This window comes from Urocampus carinirostris, chromosome 1, assembly GCF_059441175.1.
Source record: "Urocampus carinirostris isolate Australia breed hairy pipefish chromosome 1, RoL_Ucar_1.0, whole genome shotgun sequence".
Lineage (NCBI taxonomy): Eukaryota > Metazoa > Chordata > Actinopteri > Syngnathiformes > Syngnathidae > Urocampus > Urocampus carinirostris.
The window spans coordinates 74,127,026-74,146,256 of NC_142349.1; the positions used below are offsets into that span (position 1 = coordinate 74,127,026).

Here is a 19,231-nt window from a genome sequence, read left to right on the forward strand (position 1 = left end):
TTCCACGATGGGGTTTATTGTCCAGTCAGTGAAAAGACAAAACATAGAAATTTCTTACAAAAAAAGCAGGAGGAAAGATGGCCGACAGTCGCTCGCCACCGCCTAGCGACCGCGGCCCCTTAGGCCGCCGCGCATGGGGGGACCCGGGGGCCCGCCTCTCCTGGGGCCGGGCCCCCAGCCGCCCCGCCCGCCTCTCGCGGGCGGTCCGTAGCCGTCGTCCCGCGGGGGTCGACCTGCCGTGGGGAAGAAACAAACCGTGCGGTCATTAGTCCTGCAACAATTAGTTGATGATGAAATAGTCGACAAACTCCATTATCGACCATCGTCGCCAGAGCGGAGTTCCAACAGAGTGAGGCATCTCTACATAGATATGATCTCTGCTGTGCGTTTTAGCCGGAATACAGCCAATAAAAAGAGTCCGTTAATTGAAAGAGTCTGACTCGACTCGGTAAAATTCAAGTAACATTTAAGCCAATCAAGTTTTAATGACACGCGTTGGTTATTTATAAGCGTTTGCGAATTACACAGAATGAAATGTACGCCATCCGAAGAACAAACGTGAGTTGTTTAAACCGTTTGATTTCAAACTGTTGAGAATCCTTAAGATCTTTTGTGACAGATTTTGCAGTTGATGACGGGATGCGTTTCACAAAAAGCACATCACATTTGTTTGATTTACTGTTCCAATACTGCTAATGAACCTGAATTATTTTTATCCGTTTGATGCATTGCCCGCCGAGAAACACGACAATCATTTCAAGCACGGAACATCCAAATCCAAGCATTTTCCCGGTTTTCAAGCACCCGTACGAACCCTGTAAAAGAGGTTCTATTTGCAGCCCCAATGAAGACCTTGTTGGGGTCGGGGTCCACGTTTACCTGCGTCCGCCGAGTCCCGTTCTCGATGGTCGGCCGTTCCGGGGCCGTCCTGCCAGGGTCTCTTCCGCGGCGGGAGAGATGCCATGTCCATCCCCTGCATGGACAGTGAGCGCTCGCGTCCCCCTGGGGACGCGCCGTCGTGGAGCATTGGTCCGTCGCGGTAGCCGTCGTGACCTTGGCCGCAAACGGGAAAACAATGAATAAGGAAATAAAATCCCTTCCTTCTGCTCCACCCAACAACCTAGAACACCTAATACACGTACACACAATATGGTTGAAATAAAAACAAAATAATAGCAATCATAAAATAAATAGTATTATGGCAAGGCACAGTCTAACCGTGTGAGGAAAGGGAACATCCACACTGTGGGGAAATGGATTTTCAGCCATTAAACTCCTCCCTACCAGAACCTCAGCACCTCTTTATTTGCCTGGGAGAGAAACAGCTCTGGCTGTATTCTTCAGATGATGAAACCCAATTTTAGTTCTATTGTTTACATGTGGAATCAAATCAAGCTCACCCGAATTTTTAACGCCAAGTGAAGGTCTAAACCGGGGGTGTCAAACAGGTGGCCTTGTGGGGCGGATCAGGCCCGCTAAGGGATGGAATCCGGCCGGTCGGAGAAGCGCGAGAGAAAAATGAGCTGCAGGTTGAAATATGTCCACTTGATGTTGCCAAAGCCAGGTTCCTCTGTATTTGCATTTCTTTCTTGCTCTCTCTCTTACTCATTTTTTTCTCTCACTCTATCTTTCTCTTTCACTCTGTTTTTTTTTCCTCTGTCTCTTTTTACCTTCTTTCGCTCCATCTTACTTTTTTCCTTTTCTCTCTTTCTCTTGATTCCTCCTTCTCTCTCTTTCTATTTCTCTTTTATTTTGTTCTTTCTCTCCCTTTCTTTCCCCCCTTTTTCACTATTTATCTTGTTTCTCACGCTCTCTCTCAATTTCCTGTCTCTTTCTGTGTCTTTTTACCTTATTTTGCTCTCCTTTTTTCCTTCTCTTTTCTTTTTCTCTCTTGCTTGCTCCTTTCTCCCCTTTCACTCTATTTCTCTTTGGATTTTGTTCTTTCTCTCTTTCCTTCTCTCTCACTATTTCTCTTAATCTCTTGTTTGTCACGCTCTCTCTCCCTTGCTCTTTCTTTGTCCCACCCTATCTACTTTTCCAGCTCTTTCTCTTATTTCTTTCTTTTTTTCTTTTTCCCTGCTAGTCTGGCCCCCAAGAGAATGTTTGTTCGATTGTGTGGCCCCGGAGTTAAAATGAGTTTGACACCCCTGGTCTAAGCTCTTAATTTTGGGTAAAAGATTCTCTCTTTTAGGCACGATGACTAAAACCACTACTTTGTCCTGTTGAGCTGTCGGGAGTTCTCAGCCGTTCATGATTTCATATTTGAAATGCATTTTAAAAGTGGATCAATAGGACCTGTGTCTTCAGGGGACACGGCATTGCAATCAGCGTAACTATGGAAATGGACTCCAAGTCTCCCGATGACATCCCAAAGGGGAAGCATATAAACAATAAATAATACCGGGCCTAAAACAGAACCATGGGGAACCCCACATTTAGTTTCATAGGTTTCGGAGGATTATAACTACTAAGAAATGTCAGCCTTTGAGGTAGGAATAAAAGCCGTTAAAGACGGTGGGAGAGATTCTCACCAGGTTTTTGAGTGGATTCAAAAAATGCAGTGATCTGCTGTGTCAAAGGGAACACTGATATCCATGAGCACAAGAACTGTAAGTTTATTACAGTCCATTCTGTACTTGACATTTTTAGAATGATTTCAAAGGACAGTCCCTGTACTGTAGTTGATCCTTGAACCAAACTGACATTTGTCTAAAAATTATACAGCTGAATGAAAAGCAGCTTACCGCCTCGGGGGCCACTCCCCCCTCTGGGCCGGCCCCTCATCCCTGCTTTGTAGCCCCTCGGGTCCTCAGGGTCGTCGAAACCCTCTTCGTCAGGGTAGCCTCGAGCTCCGGGCCGTCCGGGGCCGCCTCGGAACCTGGACGCAAACAATTCTGAGTTCCGTGCCGGTGATCCGGAACCCTCTTAAAAAGAGCTACTCGCCTGTCGTCCCGCCGCCCTCTAAAGTCCCCCGTGTCTCGAGGGGGCCGGTCTTCGGGAACCCAGTTACCCGCCGTTCCGCCTCCTCTGGGCCCGGGGCCCACCCGGTGTCCCGCCCCTCCAGAAAAGCCGGGGCCCGGTCTCCAGGAGTCCTCCCCTCGGCCTTGGAAATCCTGGCCCCCGTCGTAGTCTTGCGACTCCAGCTGGTCGCCTTCCCAGAAGTGCTCGTGCCGGTCCTGCGGGCCCATGTGGTGATTGGGGCCTCGGGGCTCTGCGGGCAGAGAGACGCAAAATCATCAATATTGAGCTTAAAGGGACAGTGTGTCATTTGACCACCAGATTTCACTTTTGGGGGATTAAAAGTATGCAAACCACACCACTTTTGCTCATTTTTCTGCTTAGCCTTTCTCAAAAAAGAAAAGAGAAAGGGAGTTCACAGGGTAAGAAGAATAAATAAATACAAATAAATTAAAAAGGAATAAAATAACTAAAGAAAGGAAAAGAGGAAAGTAGAAAATAATTAAGAAAAAAAAAAAAAGTGTCACGGGTGAAAGAAAATGATAAAAATGAAAGTAGAGAAAAGGGGGGGAAAAAGATAAGGAAATTAAACCAAAAAATGGGGAAGAAAGAAAAAGGAGAAGGGAAACTGATTAATAAGGCAAAAAAAAGGAAAAAAGGAAACAAAAGAAAAACTAGACAGGTCTTTAAGGGGTGCCTCTAGCAGCAAGATGGCCAACAATGATGTAACTTCCCTTTAGGTGAGCCACATCTTATGTCAAATATGTGAAAGTTTCTCAAAGTACGAGTATTAAAGAAAAAAATGTACTTAAATGTGGTAGTTCATGTATTTTTGTCTATTTGTTAATGAATGAATTTTTTTAACACTAGAAGGCACTGAATAATACACACTGTCCCTTTAAATGTAAACCAGAAAAATAATCCAGGGGAAAACTCCAAATTTCAGAAAAACACCCAAATTTTTTGGCCTTTTTTTTTTCAATGCAGCAAGCTCACCTTCGTTGTTGGGGGCCTGCTGGCCCCTCCCGAGCCTGGGGGGCCCCGAACTCGGAGCCTGCAAAAAAGCAGACAAGATAGAGGGATTAGGAAAATGTCATCCAGTGAGCCGGCCCAAGACAAGTGGCAGCGCTCACCTGATGCTGCAGGTAAGGGGGTCCCTGCATATTTCCCGACGGGGGCCCCTGCATGTTCCCTGACGGGGGCCCGTGCATCCCCCCCATCCCAAAGTTATTATGGGTCCTGGGAGGGGGCCCCATCATCCCCCCCTGAGGTCCCATCATATTCCCTTGAGACGGCGGCATCATGCCTCCCTGTGGCGGTAGGTCTCGCGGGCCCATGCCTCTGGCCGGGGGCCCCATCATGCCCGCGTGAGGCCCCGGCATCCCTCTGGCTGGGGGTCCCATGTTGTGAGGTCCCTGAGGGCCGCCCATGTTCCTGGGAGGGGCCGAGTGTCTCTGCATGTCCGGCGGCCCCATCATGGGGCCCTGGCCGGGCACGGGCTGAGCGGAGGGTAAGAAAGGAGGAGGGGGCCCCATGTTGTTTGACTGAGGAGGGTGAGGAAAGTTCTGTTGGCCGGCTGGCCCTGGGAAGGGGGGCATGGGACCCGGCCCCTGCGGAGGGCCTTCAGAGTTATTCTGGTTGCCGCGCTCCATCTTCATATGCTGCTAAAACAGAGAATAATTGAATGACATTTTTTTCTCTGTTATCAAATACAAAGTTATAATTAGAGATTAACCGATTATCTGTATCGATAATTGGTAATTTGATGATCGATAATTGGTAATTTGATGAATATCGGCATCTTTTTTCTTTCTCGACGGCCCAATTATCAAGTCTCAAATGTGGCTTTCTCTCCTTTGCTGCTACTCCTTCCCTCCCCCGTGCCTTCTGATTGGAAAAGTGACCGGGGGCAGAGCCAATAAATCAGGAACAAAAACGTTACAGCGCCTTATAGATAGATAGATACTTTATTCATCCCCGCAGGGAAATTCACATCCAATTATGACTTATACAGCAACACAATACCTCCATCGAAGAAGCTGATCTTTCAGGGCTTTCAGAGAATAGCGGAGACTGACATCCTGTTTTACACACCTGTACTTGTGCAAGATGGCCCCACTTTCAGAGCGATGTTAGACAGCGGGTCAATGGCTTGTACAGTAAGTGAGGCAACTGCCAAGTCTCTGCTGCAGCAATTCCCTGATAAGGTGAGTTATACGGCCGATGACTATGTCATTGTAGGCTGCGGTGGACACCAAGTTTGTCCCAGAGACATGTACGACATTCACGTCACCGTTTACGGATGCAAAATGATAATGCCAGTAATGGTTGTGCCAGGTGTTTGGACTTATGTTCGTTTTGTTTCTGTTGAGCTAAAATGTTAAATCCCCTTATAGAGATCAAAGAGATCAAAGCAAGCAGAGAAGCTAATGTTGTGACTCATTTCATCTGCAGGTAAATTGTATCCGTTTTTATACTTATTATTGTTCTTATTTCTATTTTCTTATATATATGAAAAGGATGATGTTGGTTAAAATTCAGACTAAAGAAAAAATATGTTGAATTCATTGTAAACGTTAAAAAAACACTATACGTATCTTGTTAAAATGGATTTAAAAATGTATTGTGATATTCTAAAATGTATTTCATGTAAATTGAAAAAAAAGCTCTCTGATATGCTTTGGGTAGTCTACAGAGAGAGCTGCCAACGAGATCAAAGCCAGCAGAGAAGCTAATGTTGTAGTGCAGAAAACACAGTACTTTATTTTGTTTTCTGATTTCTTGGTATCGAACCATGTATACAACTTTTGAAATTCTTGGTCTACTATTTGGTCAAGAAAATATAGTCACACATTGAAGGCATGGCACTCCAGGGTAAACACCTGGAGCCGCGTACCGATTGGCTGCCACGCTCGTCACTCACCTCCAGCATTTTAGGATTGGTGTACTGCAGCGCCGCCATTTCTTGCTCCAGCTCCACCTGACTCCTCTTCTTGGCGTCCGTTTTGGGATCCAATTTGCGCTCCTTGCCCCCTTCTCCGGTAGGAACTTTGTTCTCCGCCCAGGCCTAAGGGCTCAATTACAGGTTAATAACTGGAAAGCGGAGCGGGCGACCGCACCTGCAAACCAAGTGGGCGGGGCCAAGCTCACCTGTTGGAATTGAGCCGGGATGGGTTTGGCGTAGGGAATTTTCTTCTGCGGCATTCTTTTGTTGTCCTTGCCCATCACCTCGTCCATGCCCCAGTCAAGTCCCGGGATAGACATCTCGTCCGGACCCGCGTCCTTATCTGGACAAGATACTCATTTTTATTTTTTGTGGATTTTGATGGTCTTCTGTGAGTTCGACTTACCGGTCTGCTCCTGCTCCAGAGCCGCCTTCAGTTGATCGGGAATGCCCATTCCGGGGATGGCGGCCAAGCTGTTGGGCTCCATGTCATCTGTCAAGTCACCAGAAATTAGTGGAGCCCTGATTTTGCAAGCTTATCGGCACATGGTCTCAATGCACTGTATTGTTGCAGTTTTTAACGTCCAGGGAGTAAATAAAAGCCTTGATACCACGTGCCCCGTGGTCATCGTCCTTCTTTGATGGTTAAGCTTGGTGTCATATCAAGGACATAAAAACTAATCACAGAAAAAGGTGAGACTGACCATACTCCATGCCGTCCTCCGACAGGCCAGGCAGAAGGTTGAGGTTGTAACGGTCTCTCATTTTGTCGCCGGGTCGATTCCTCGTCCAGAATTTACTGAAAAGGACAATTGTCCCGTTATCGCTTCAAATTTGTCTAACAATGCAAGCGTGGTACCTGTATTCATTCTTTAAAAACAAATTTCACTGTTTTCATGTTTTTATGTTCCATATATGAGAAAAAAATCCTTTTGGGCGCCGAAAAATGAAAACTTTGAAAATAGTATCCAGAGTGAAAAAGTTCAAAAGGATGGTTTTCCCTTTCACCATCTATTTCCCTTCCATTTATTCTACCTTTGTTTATTCCTTTCTTTTATTTACCTGTGTTTGTTCCTTCTTTCTGTCCAACCTTGATCATTTTCTTCCTTCCCTTCTACCTTCTTTCCTTTCCTTGGTTCTACCTCTGTTCCTTCATTCCTTTTATTCTCCTTTCTTGTCTTCCACCTTTGGTTCCACCTACATTCCTTCCTATAGTATTACCTTCAATCCTTTCCCCCCTTAATTTCTTTCTTTTGTTTTACCTCTATTCCTCCATTAAGTTCTACCTCTGTTCTATACATTGCTTTTGTGTTGTTTTACTTCGACTTCTTCCATCCTTTCTTTCTTTCCTTTCTTTCTTTTTGTTTTACCTTTGTTCCTTCTGGAAGGCTACTTTGGCAGGTTTTGTTCAGGCAAGCTACACATCAATGTGGCCAAAGGGAGTATATGAATATACGAGGGTTACCTGGTGTGGTCGTTGGATCCGGAACAGAGGATGTGCCCCAGCGGGTGCCAGGCCAAGCTCCAGATCATTCCCTCGTGCGCCATTTCCATGCCACCCACTTCCTTCTCCACCCTGACACAAACAGAAAGTACATGTCGAGCCACCGCGGTCATGCAAAATCGCCCGCCATTGCCTGTTGCCGCCTTCCTACCCCGTGTTCCAGAAGAGCAGAGAGCCGTCCGAGCCTCCGCTGGCAAAGAGCCCCTCGTGGACGGGATGCCAGGCCACCGCTGAGGGCGCGCAGAAAACACAGACTTGGTTTGATTGGCTTGATCGCAGCAAAGAATGCCGGGCAGAGGTCTTACCCGTGGCTTCTTTTTTGTGTCCACGGAAGACCTGCATCTCGTCCTTCAGGTTGCGGATGTCGAAGAGTTTGCAGAGGTGGTCTCGCGAGGCCGTCAGCAACCAGTTGCCATTGCTGTTCCACTTCACCTCCATTACGGTGTTCTTGTGGGCGTGCCTGAAGAGGAAAGGCACAATGTCACATTCATGACATTACGGGACAAGGTCAAAGCTGCTTAGTGCCTTTTGCAAATGCAAATGGTCTGCATTTCTATAGCACTTTTCAGGTCACTGAAGACCTCCCAAAGCGCTTTACAATGTGCTCCACACTTACACACTGATAACAGCGTCAGCCATGCAAGGCAACTACCTGCTCATCGGGGACATTAGGGATTCAGTGTCTTGCCCAAGGACACTTCGACATATAACACGGAGGAGCCGGGAATCCAACCCGCGACCTCTTGATAAGTCATGAATTGATAATGATATTTAAGATACTAAAACTTAGGTGCTCAGCGACCCTAGAACTTTGGACCTAAAATTGCCCCTGGTTGGTCGGATCCCTTTTGCGACCAAGCTGACCGTGCTATAGTAGCGGCATCTAACGGTGATTTAAGACGGATTTTTTCCGGACTTTAAGTCTCAGTTTTTTTCCGTAGGTCTGGCGGGGGGAATCTTATACTTCGTGGAGACTTTTTAGTGACAATTTTAACACATTATTACCGGGTAAAAATGGCACGTGTTATTTTTTACACTAAACCGCAAGAGGGCGCTTTAGAATAATAAAAATAAAATAACATTAGGGGCAGATATATATATTTTTGCTCATTCAAAGTATTATTTTTGTTATTCTGTCTCTAAAAACATTTAAAAATACAATAAAACCTAAAAACCATAACCAGTATTAATAACCTCCAGAGCCTTGCTGAGTACAAATTATATAAAAAAAAAAAACTTATACTGTCAAATATGTTACTAAAAAAGGAAACAGGTGCCAGGAATGAATTTGTCAACATTTCCAACAGTCAATGTGCCTTGAGATTATGTAATGAAAAAGTGTGCCTTGGCTCAAAAAGATTGAGAAAGACTAATCTAACAGAACGAAACTTTGCAAGCTTATCACTGATTCCTGAGGTTTTCTTTTATTGCACATGCACAGTGTGACTACAGGCTTTGACTCACAGAGTTGCAAGACTCTGCCCGGTCTTCGGGTCCCAGAATTTGATGGGCTGCTGACTGTCTTTGCTGCCGGAGACCACCAGGCCTTTGGTGGGGTGCCAGTCTACGCACTTCACGTCTGCACCGTGACCTGCACGTACACACACAAACTAATTGACCGGCCGAACATAACAAGTGGTACCCACACAGCAAGTGCACATTTAAAAGGTTTAAAACCCCAAAACTGGCATGATTTTCAGGCTACATCTTGGGCAATAAATGGTACTTGATACTGCACACAGGAACTTTCGAGCGACAATCGCCAGCAGGCCTATGACAGAAGTGACAAACAAGCAATCTGGATTGTTTGCACTCTTATCAAGGTGATCATAGATACTTTTTTGAATATGCGAACCCGCCATTATTAAGTGGATGACTTTTCACAGTTCCCCCACCTCACTCATTTGCATAATGCATTTTGTTTTGCATTATGATTGGCTAAATCCAATTCTTCTCTACCTGTGTGCAGTTTATTATGTACATGTATGTAAAATATATTCCCAAAAAGGACCAAAGAGGGTTTTTCTCTTTGGTTCAATTGCAATATTTAATTGGATAAAAAACGTTTTGATAAACAATGCATTTTTTTATTGCATAGGATATCAGTTCCATATTCTGACTGTAAATGTGCACTGTTATCCATTATTTGGACTAGTATACACGGTTTACATCTTTGTCCAATCATGTTCCTTTTTCCGATTTCCACTTTCTTTAGGGAAGACCTGCTTTTTAGAACCTTGGAGATTTAATAAAAAAAACGCTCAGGGGAGGGCTATTAGAACAGGTTGGAATTTCTTATCTGGGGTTTGGAATTTCTCCCCTGTTCTGCTTGGAAGTTAAAAATCAATTTATGCATGTTCTCCTTATTTTGAATGTCTACAAAACTATAAACTCAGCAGATTTTTTTCTACCACAGGCTCTTTTTCGAACTAATTTCCCGTGATCAACCAAGGTTTAACTATGTAGACAATATCAACCCAAAGGTTTTTGAGGTTTGGGTTATTTTTGTCATTGGTGTCTTTATTACAGGCTGTCACCAAGCAAAATGAGGTACAATAATTGTCTTTGCCTTTTTTCAATGCCAAGAACAGCCAAAATGTCAATAAGACATGATGGAAAATACCCTGCAACCCTACTAAAGATAAGCAGTGCAGATAATAGATGGATGGATTATTGAAAATATTGACATGAAATTCCCAAATCTGAAAATAAGACATCGACGTGGCAGCGGGGTCAATTACCTCGAAGGATGCGCTCCTCGTGGCAGCGCTGAAAATCCCAAATGCGAACGGTCCCGTCGTCCGAGCAGGTGGCAAACTTACTGTCGGTGGGCGAGAAACTAGGGGACAAACAAGAAGTGACACATCAGACACACAGGAAGTGACACATCAGACACACAGGAAGTGACACGTCACATACACAAAGAGAGGACAACTGCCTTTACCTGCCTCCCGAGGGTCTTTACACTCGTTTCCATGGTGAGATGACAACACAACTCATTTACCGCAATTTCCTTTCTATAAAACTCAATGTACATCACATAATTTTAAACCTGCGGCTTATGCAGGAATGCGACTAATGTGTGCAATTTTTTTGAACTGTCACCAGGATTGCTTCAGTAGAAAAGTTAAGCGTGAGAAAGGTGGTGTTGAGGAAGTTGCAAGTCACAACTGCCAATAAACACCTTTGAAAAAGTTAAACGAGCTTTTTACACAAATAAAATGAGCAAAAAACGAACCTCGTCATGGAAAATGCAATAAGAAAATATAATGCAGATTTGAGGTGAAAAGAAATCGAGCTGGCCAATAAAGAAGGAAACAGAGATGCTGCGCAAAAACTTTCAATTTACGAATTGATGGAGGGACGCTGGAAATGGCAGCGGAAAAACTGGAACATTGTTCAAAAGTAAACAACAAAAGCTTTCAAGTGTGACAAATGCAAGTGTCTCTACCTGGAAAATAATCGTGTAAACATCTCATGTTTCAACGTTAGCACAAGCAGCTTAAAGTCAGGTGCGGGTTATGCATGTACAAAATGTCAAAATATATTTTCCTTTTAAAAATGTATTGGATGCGACTAAGTCAGGCGCGGGTAAGTCTGGAAATTACGGTGAATGTTTAGGAAGTCTATACAGCAAATCTTATTTTGCAATTTTTACAGCAGTTGTGTGTAAAGCATCAAGAAGACAAAAACTAAGGCATGCCTGTGGGCCTAAATAGGGATTCCCTAAACCCCAAGCCAACCTCCATTACAAAGAGTGATGCCAACACATTCATCAATGCCCAGCCATCCAAGATTTATCTTTTTAGTGATACTGTTCAACAACAAAACAGTTCAATGTTTAGACATTGGTTTAGACGTTTAGGCCAAATCCAAGAGCTGTTTGTTTAAGATGTTTTTTCCAGAACAAGGGTCTAAAGGGAGCTTAAGGTCTACGACTGACAACCTGTTCAAAGTTGTGGGCTCTGTTTCAAGCTTACTTGCTCCCAGTGGGACCAGGCAGCAAGCTAGTGGATGTCCCAACTGTCAAGATTAAAAACAGGGTTCAGGTCCAGATTCAGTGACTGTTCAGATGGCAGTAAAATCAGGTGTGTCTGACTTCCGAGCCTGCGTCTTGCTTAAACTATGAAGACAGAATTGACTTTCAAGGACAAGTAGAGATCTGTGCGTGAAGTTTCAGGTCTTGTTCAGAATCTGCTTTTTAGATCGAGGACACAATCCAGGTTTAGCTTTGGGTCTGTGATGAGTTCATTCATTTTTAATATATGACACATGTAACAGAAATTGCGTCGGATGGCAGTTTGTTATTTTGACTATTGTAGCCTACTGTTCGTTGTTTTGACTATTATGAACTGTTAACATCATTGTCACTATCGGCCAATCATGTTGCTGTTCTTTGATTTTCACACCCTTTTTTTGGTAATCTAGGAAATGTATTTAAAAGAGAGGGCTCAGAGGATGGCTTTTAGAACAGGTTGGAATTCCTTATGAGGTTTGGGCTCTGTACCCTTTTCAAAATCCATCAATGTCTTCTGTCTTTATTTTACATGTCCGCTAAACTACAAACTTATCAGACTGCGTTCAAGCAACCTCAGTCCACTTTGTGCCTTTATTGACGGCACCTTATCAGCACACACACAAAGTCTGAAATTGCATGGCAAAAATTAGGGGTCGGGTTCAAACCTGGCTTCTCTGACGGCCTCCTTGTGCGCCTGGAACATCTTGACGTTGTTCATGTTGGACTGCCAGTACTTAACGTAGCCTCCGTGGTCCGCTGTCAGCATCCACATGTCGTTGTGGGACCAGGTCATGGCGCGCACCGGACTGTCGTGGGCCTGCGGGCGCAAAAGCGGGCGTCACGCAACAACTGCATGGAAGAAGACAACAATTTTGTAAGGTGTGCACCTGCAAAATGGTCTCAAAGTTGAAGGTGAGTCCGTTCCACAGCGTGAACTCGCCACTGGACGCTCCCGTCACCAGTCGACGGCCCTCTGGAGTCCACTGCAACAACGCGCCGCGTCAATCCAGAGAACAGTAAAAGGTGATCGGCGCTTAAGTGCAAACTCACCCGGATGACAAAAACGGGACATTTGACTTTGTTGGTAGACGTGCGCACGAACTTAGTGGTGACGGCGTTCATGGGATTGTAGAGCATCCCGATAGGGGGAACCAACTGCAAGACACAAACGTATGTCACTCTTTTACAATTTAAACAAAAACACAAAGCGAGGGATGAACCGTTTTGTTAGACATGTGATTTTTGTTAATGGTAACAGCTAATCGGTCAGCTCTTAATATACTCTTACAATATATATTTTAATCAGAACATATTTTATAAAAGCATATTATGCATTTTTCTGTCCATATCAAGGTGTAGTCGAGGTAATCCTGAAGGCCCTACGTGAGTGTGGAGCATTTTCCTTGAATTCGCTGCTTTATGGAGTTTCATTTTTCCATCACTGGCTACTCGTAATCAGACATGTTTATCAGGTCATTGATGTCTTTCTTAAAAATTATTGAACACGGCTCTCAAGTGTTTTACTGTTCTTTTCTAAGTGACAAATGTAGGAAACATTCGCCAAGGAGCAGGAGTGAAGTAAAAGACGAGGTGAGGAGGACTCACTTCATTGTAGCATCCGGCGTCGGGTTGGATGGCTCGCAAGTCACGATGGTCCCGTTGCCACTGACGATTCTGTCCACCAGAACATAGGAAACACATGTCACAAATGTCAAATATAACGGACAACGGGCCATTTAAAAAAATCCCGGCTCTGCATCTTAAAGGGACACATTCGCAGCAGCGCGTGTGTAGACCAAATCCAAAATAAAGCTTCTTCCCCTCAAAAAAGACCTCCCTTCCCTGGTCCACTCTTATTTCTAAAAATAATAATAACGGCTGCTTTAAAAACAAAAAATAAACAAACACCTACTTTTACTGACATTGTAATATGTTACGGGAGCAGCATTGATGCTAAAGCGTTACGTTGACTTCTTGTTACAAATACCAGAACTGAGCATCACATTTAGTTGTGCTGCCGGTCTAGAGGTATGATGCAAAAGACGTGCATACCTCTGGACTACAGTGGTACCTCCATTTACAAATGTCTCTACATACAAAGGTATAAGGTTACGAACAACCTGAACAGGAAAATATTTATTCTAGTCACAAAGATTGCCTCTAGTTACTAAGTCAAAAATACAGTAAAATGCGTGCTGCTATTCACCGCTCCCAGTTTCCCAAACTGGCTATCATTTCAAATCTACCTGGAAGCCAGTGTGCATGCATGCTCCTAGCATGCTTTTTGTCACCATCACAGTTCAGAGTGCACAGACGAGGAGAAGGATTTCCAGCAAGACGCAGCTATCATTCAATCAGCCAAAATTAAAGACATTATAGCAAAATCGCATGAAGTCTCGGATTTTGTGGAAAGGAATCACCCGGAAAAAGTGTTGACAAGTCAGGCTATCGCTACGCCTGCATCACGCATTTCTGACAGACTGTCAAAAGCAGACGTCATTGGATCAATTTTTCAATAAACGCGAGGCAAAAAGGTAAATTATTATTTTTATTATTTATTTGATTCTAAGTTTTTTATACATTATGTGCTTCTTGATTTATATTGTGCAATAATCTACTTTTAACATATATTTGTTTCAAGTTCTGAAGCATTTTTATGATTTATGAAATAATATACTATACTTATGTGAGGCTTGGAACGGATTAGCACATTTACATACAAAATGAATCTGCTAATGAAGTTTTCAGGTTAAGAAGCTATTCCCAGAACAAATTAAATTCGTATGTAAAGGTACCACTGTATATCGTTTTATTGTAGCCCCAATTAAACAACAATCAATTGTAAATGACAATCTTCCTGAAATTTACATCAGGAGTCAAAAGATCTTGGATCTTGGAATGTGAATCTCACTGACAATAGAAATTTTAAAAAAAAAAGCAAGATTATTTTTTTTCCTCATCAAATTTTCTTTCGAACATCTGAAGCACAGTGAGGCAAACTACGGCACGGGTTCCGCAAACGTCAAAAATTTCAATCTGGGCCTCTAAAAGTAATCAGTAGGAATATAATGCCAAAATCTATATAAATACTAGTAATAAAAATGTGGTTTTGCTTTGGTGCCTTTTCCTCAGTGTTCTTTTGTGTGCCCCATAAATTATTTTTAAACGTGCAACATTCATATAACTGGCTACATTTTTCTGTACACGCCGTTTTTAATCAATTTAATTTGTCGAGATATTCATCAAATTTTAAGCAATAAAAAACACTTTTGAACTAGCCTTATGACAGCTTTTTGAGTTTGTCAATGCAAATGATCAAATCCTTTGCTTAACAACTGTTTTTTAATGAATAAATTATTTTAGTTATAAATTATGCACTTAAAAATATCCGTATTTCTTTTAGCACTTAAAAAAAAATATTACGCTAATTTTTCAGCTATAACAGCAATTCAAAATTGGGTCTAAATATTGGTTACAAGCCGCCTCTTAACACAAAAAAAATCTGTGCAGCTGCAGATGAATATTGTTTTGTTTACAATCACTCAAGCTTCTTTTGAGAAGCGTTTATAAGTATCGGCCCTAAAACCTCCTATCGGTCGATCCTTAATGTCAACCCCAGTTTCATCATTTGGGATCATCACAATTCTAGATTATTAGGGCCCCTAAAAAGGCAACAGGGAAGGGCGAGCAGACCCACCTGCAGGTATCTGATGACGGAAGGGTTGTAGTCGATGGTCTTGCGGTTGACGGCCTTTCGCATGCGTTTTCCGTCGAAGGTGAGCTGCTGCATGGCCTGCTGCTGAGCAAAGTCGGGCCGCTTGTAGAAGACTTGCCGCGGCGCTTGGTGCTGAAAGCGCGGCATGTGGAAAAAGCGCTGCGGTGAGGTCACCTCCGTCGCCATGGCTAAGCGCCTGATGGACCTGCAGCCACAACCGACGTTGGCTTAGAAAACGGGGTGCAAATTGAGAGGAAAAGACAAAGCCAACAAAATCTGTGCAATCATCTTCAGTGTCGGGCTACAATGATTAGTCAACGTTGTTGACACAAATCAATAATAGATATTCCCTTCAATGAATTCCATTATCGAATGCTATCGCCAGGCACTATTTTCCAACACAGTGAGGCATCTTACACGATTACACTCTGCTGAGAGTCGCTCACGCTCAATAGCGTCCATCTCGAGCGGTGACGTACAGAAACGACAGCATCAACATCAAATAGGCATACCAAAACTACTAAAGTTTGAGAGCATTTTAGCCTGAAAACAGGAAATAAAGGCCAGCAGCAAAGTTTGCAAATCAAATATTGCGTATCACAGCAGTACCTCTGTGAAGGGCCAACATTTAAAGAGAACAGTAAAGATAATGTAACAAAAGTCTGACTCGCCTTGGTAGGGTTCAAGTAACATTCAAGCAAACACTGTTTTGATGACATGCACTGTACATTTTATCCTCACATATTTCACTATAAAAAATAAACGCTTGAGCATTATGCCAGACTGTGCCTGTCAAACGTACTTGAAAATAATATTGAGAATCGTTTTACGTTCTAGTGCTGCTTGTGAGCCTGTTCTTAAATACAGGGACTTGATTATAATTTATTATTTATTTGCCTGTTCCAAAAAGAATGGACAGATTATGGATTTGCATCTTTACTAAGCACTGTGCCTAATTGGTTTTATTGAATTTTTGAATGAATCTGCAGTATTTTCTGTTAAAGCTGTATAGTATTTTAATTGTACATTTTTCTTGTGTTTATTCACATTTCCTACATAAACAACATGCTAAATTTGACAGAATAAATCCAAAATTTTCTAATTATAAATAGTCGGGGACTAGCTGACTAGTGATATAATTGTTAATCGCAGCCCTAGTCCCAGTGACAATATAAGAGTTTAAAGGGCCACTCCTAGAAATTCTGATGGTCGTTTTCCACCAAACGGGGTGAAGTATTTACACCATATCAACAAGTGGCCAAATTATACACACTGTCCCTTAAAAATCCTTCCTGCAACTGTCTGCAGCCCTCACCATCAGTGTGGATGATCCTGGATCAGGTTATTTTCCTCACATAGTTGACAGTGCCCTCTTTTTTGTTTCATTTTTAAATTTATTTATTCATTGTGTGTCTGTGTATTTAGTGTTTTGGGTTGTTGGTTAGGGGGGAAAGGGGAGATTTGAATTTCGTATTGAAAATTGAATGTTTTATACAGTACTTTAAGTTGAAATTCGTTGCCTGAAAAGTGCTGCTATATCAATACACTTTGAATTGATTTGTTGACATCAACAAGATCACAGACATGAAACTATTGGATATTTGGGTTGTTTTAATAGTCTTTCATCGATTTTAAACAACTGGAGGATTTCAAATCCCAGTAATTATGATGAGGTGTAATCCATACACTTAACAGTGCGTCGTAGCCAGTTAATGAGCTTCAACGTTAGCATAGTGCTAGCTGGCAGTTAGCATGAGCGTCTCATTCGTGAAAACGGGAAAACACAGGGCGAGTAAAAGCGTCCAAGGCGCCGGCGTCCGAAACAGGGGAGAAAACGCGCAGATAAGACCGAACAGCCGGTTCGGTTCGGGGTCAAAAGTTACGCGATGGGTCCGGCTAGTTTTGTCCCGCTCACATGCTAAGCTAACTAGGCTAGCATGCGGCCCTCCGCTGCCGATCGCCGCTCACCTCGGGTGTCCGCGGGAAGCTTAGCTCGCTGGTGGGCGAGCTGGCGGACGGCCGACGGCAGGCTCCTCCCGTTAAGCTTTTTTTTCCTGGGCGAGCGGGCAACACGGTTCCGTTCCAAATGAGTCGGTCCACACGGTGCCGATTAGCCGGCAGCTAACGGCGGAGGTATCAACATGGAGCGTGACGTCATCGCACCCATGCGTATGCCCCGCCCCCGGAGCGCGGCTACGTAAGATGGCGCAGTGACGTCACCATCAAAACAAAACAATACATTTAAAATGTTCTTTTTTTTGTCATTGTTAACAACTTACTGGAGAGTGTTCACCACAAAATTATACGAGAAACAAATAAAAGCCAAAAAAGATCAAAAAAGAATATTAGGAAGCTCGGCAGCATTAACACGGAGTGTGACTTAATTGCGACCTGCGTATCGCACCCATGCGTATGCCCCGCCCCCGGAGCGCATTCACGTAGGCGGGCACAGTGACTTCAGTGTCAAAACAAATTATTACGATGGATGGGCCCGTGGCTGGATCGGTAAAGGGCAGAGAGCTCCAGTCCGCCTCAGACGCCAGCAAGGTGGATTAAAATTTCATTTTTTGTCATTATTAACAACTCAGCGAAGTTTGTTCACCACACATTTTTACCAGAAACAAATAAAAGCCTTTAAAGATAAAAAAAATACTATTTAGTAGTTCAGCGGCCTCAACATGCAGCGTGACGTAATTGCGTCCATGCACATGCCCCGCCCCCGGCGCATATACTACATAATATTACGTAATACGACTAATAACAATAATGTCTTTTGGTGTTAACTTTGTCCCCGTTTTCCTTTTTTGTGTCTACAACAAAAATACTATTACAGAAGTACGAAAAAATACTACAAAAAAGCTACAAAACTAAATATCAAATTGAGTGCTTAAAACAGGGACCTAATATATTATTGTGCTTTTATTATAAATAGAAAATAAAACATAGAAATACTACAGAAATACTACAGAAATACTGAAAAAAATCCAATGGAAATACTTCATATATAATTCAACAAAAATACTACAAAAATACAATCACATTAATATAACAAAAAATACTACAGATATTCTACAAAAATTCTATGGAATTGCTTAAAATTACTACATAGTCAAGTCCTGTTTATTTATATAGCCCTTAATCACAAGGAGTCTCAAAGGGCTGTACAGACTAAAGCCTACTATTACCTCATCCCCTGATCTAAAACCTTCATAAAGGCAAGGAAAAACTCAAAAACAAACAAATAAAGCAAACAAAACAAAAATGAAAAATAAATACTACCGTGGATATACCACAAAATAACTCCTGCAGAAATACCGCAGAATTACAACAAAATAAAAAGAAAGTTTTACTACAGAAATACTCCAAAATTAATACAAAAATACAACTACAGTAATACTGCAAAACTAAAAAAAAATCTCAATTTGTGGGTGTTTTAGAACCAAATTAACAAGACTAAAATTATTAAAAAGAACTACAACTTGTACATCTCATCTCATTAGCTGCACCGCTTATCCTCAGTAGGGTCGCGGGGGGGCTGGAGCCCATCCCAGCCATCTCCGGGCAGTGGGCAGGGGACATATACAAACTTGTATATGTCTGCATGTATATTTAGATAGATAGATAGATAGATAGATAGATAGATAGATAGATAGATAGATAGATAGATAGATAGATAGATAGATAGATAGATAGATGGATAGATAGATAGATAGATAGATAGATAGATAGATAGATAGATAGATAGATAGATAGATAGATAGATAGATAGAAAGATAGATAGATAGATAGATAGATAGATAGATAGATAGATAGATAGATAGATAGATAGATAGATAGATAGATAGATAGATAGATAGATAGATAGATAGATAGATAGATAGATAGATAGATAGATTGACAGACAGCTAGATAGATAGCTAGATAGATAGATAGCTAGATAGATAGATGGATAGATAGATAGATAGATAGATAGATAGATAGATAGATAGATAGATAGATAGATAGATAGATAGATAGATAGATAGATAAATTGACAGACAGACAGACAGACAGCAAGATAGATAGCTAGATAGATAGATAGCTAGATAGATA

General features: G+C 42.5%; 2 protein-coding genes across 3 annotated transcripts in view; one reads left to right on the forward strand and one right to left on the reverse strand.

Annotated features, from left to right (window-relative positions):
* On the reverse strand, positions 1-17,319 carry wdr33 (WD repeat domain 33). Of its 2 annotated transcripts, none has more exons than XM_088350612.1 (21): positions 17,108-17,319; positions 15,122-15,344; positions 13,030-13,098; positions 12,475-12,579; positions 12,312-12,407; positions 12,090-12,241; positions 10,148-10,245; positions 8,871-8,997; positions 7,712-7,866; positions 7,558-7,636; positions 7,368-7,478; positions 6,607-6,701; positions 6,309-6,395; positions 6,109-6,245; positions 5,882-6,025; positions 4,092-4,619; positions 3,955-4,012; positions 2,944-3,211; positions 2,745-2,878; positions 880-1,053; positions 1-233 (listed from the first exon to the last, which is right to left on the reverse strand). In XM_088350612.1, exons 2-21 carry the CDS (start codon positions 15,323-15,325, stop codon positions 103-105), a joined length of 2,952 nt encoding a protein of 983 aa, XP_088206738.1. In that variant the 5' UTR covers positions 15,326-15,344; positions 17,108-17,319; the 3' UTR covers positions 1-102. The 2 variants fall into 2 exon arrangements, with proteins under 2 accessions (XP_088206738.1, XP_088206737.1); XM_088350611.1 differs by having other exon boundaries at positions 4,092-4,622.
* Positions 17,281-19,231, forward strand: part of LOC148376841 (uncharacterized) — a 17,650-nt gene continuing 15,699 nt past the window's right edge. Inside the window, exon 1 of the mRNA XM_088327202.1 lies at positions 17,281-17,336. Coding sequence (XP_088183328.1) covers positions 17,281-17,336 — 56 coding nt within the window. The remainder of the gene's footprint in view (positions 17,337-19,231) is intronic.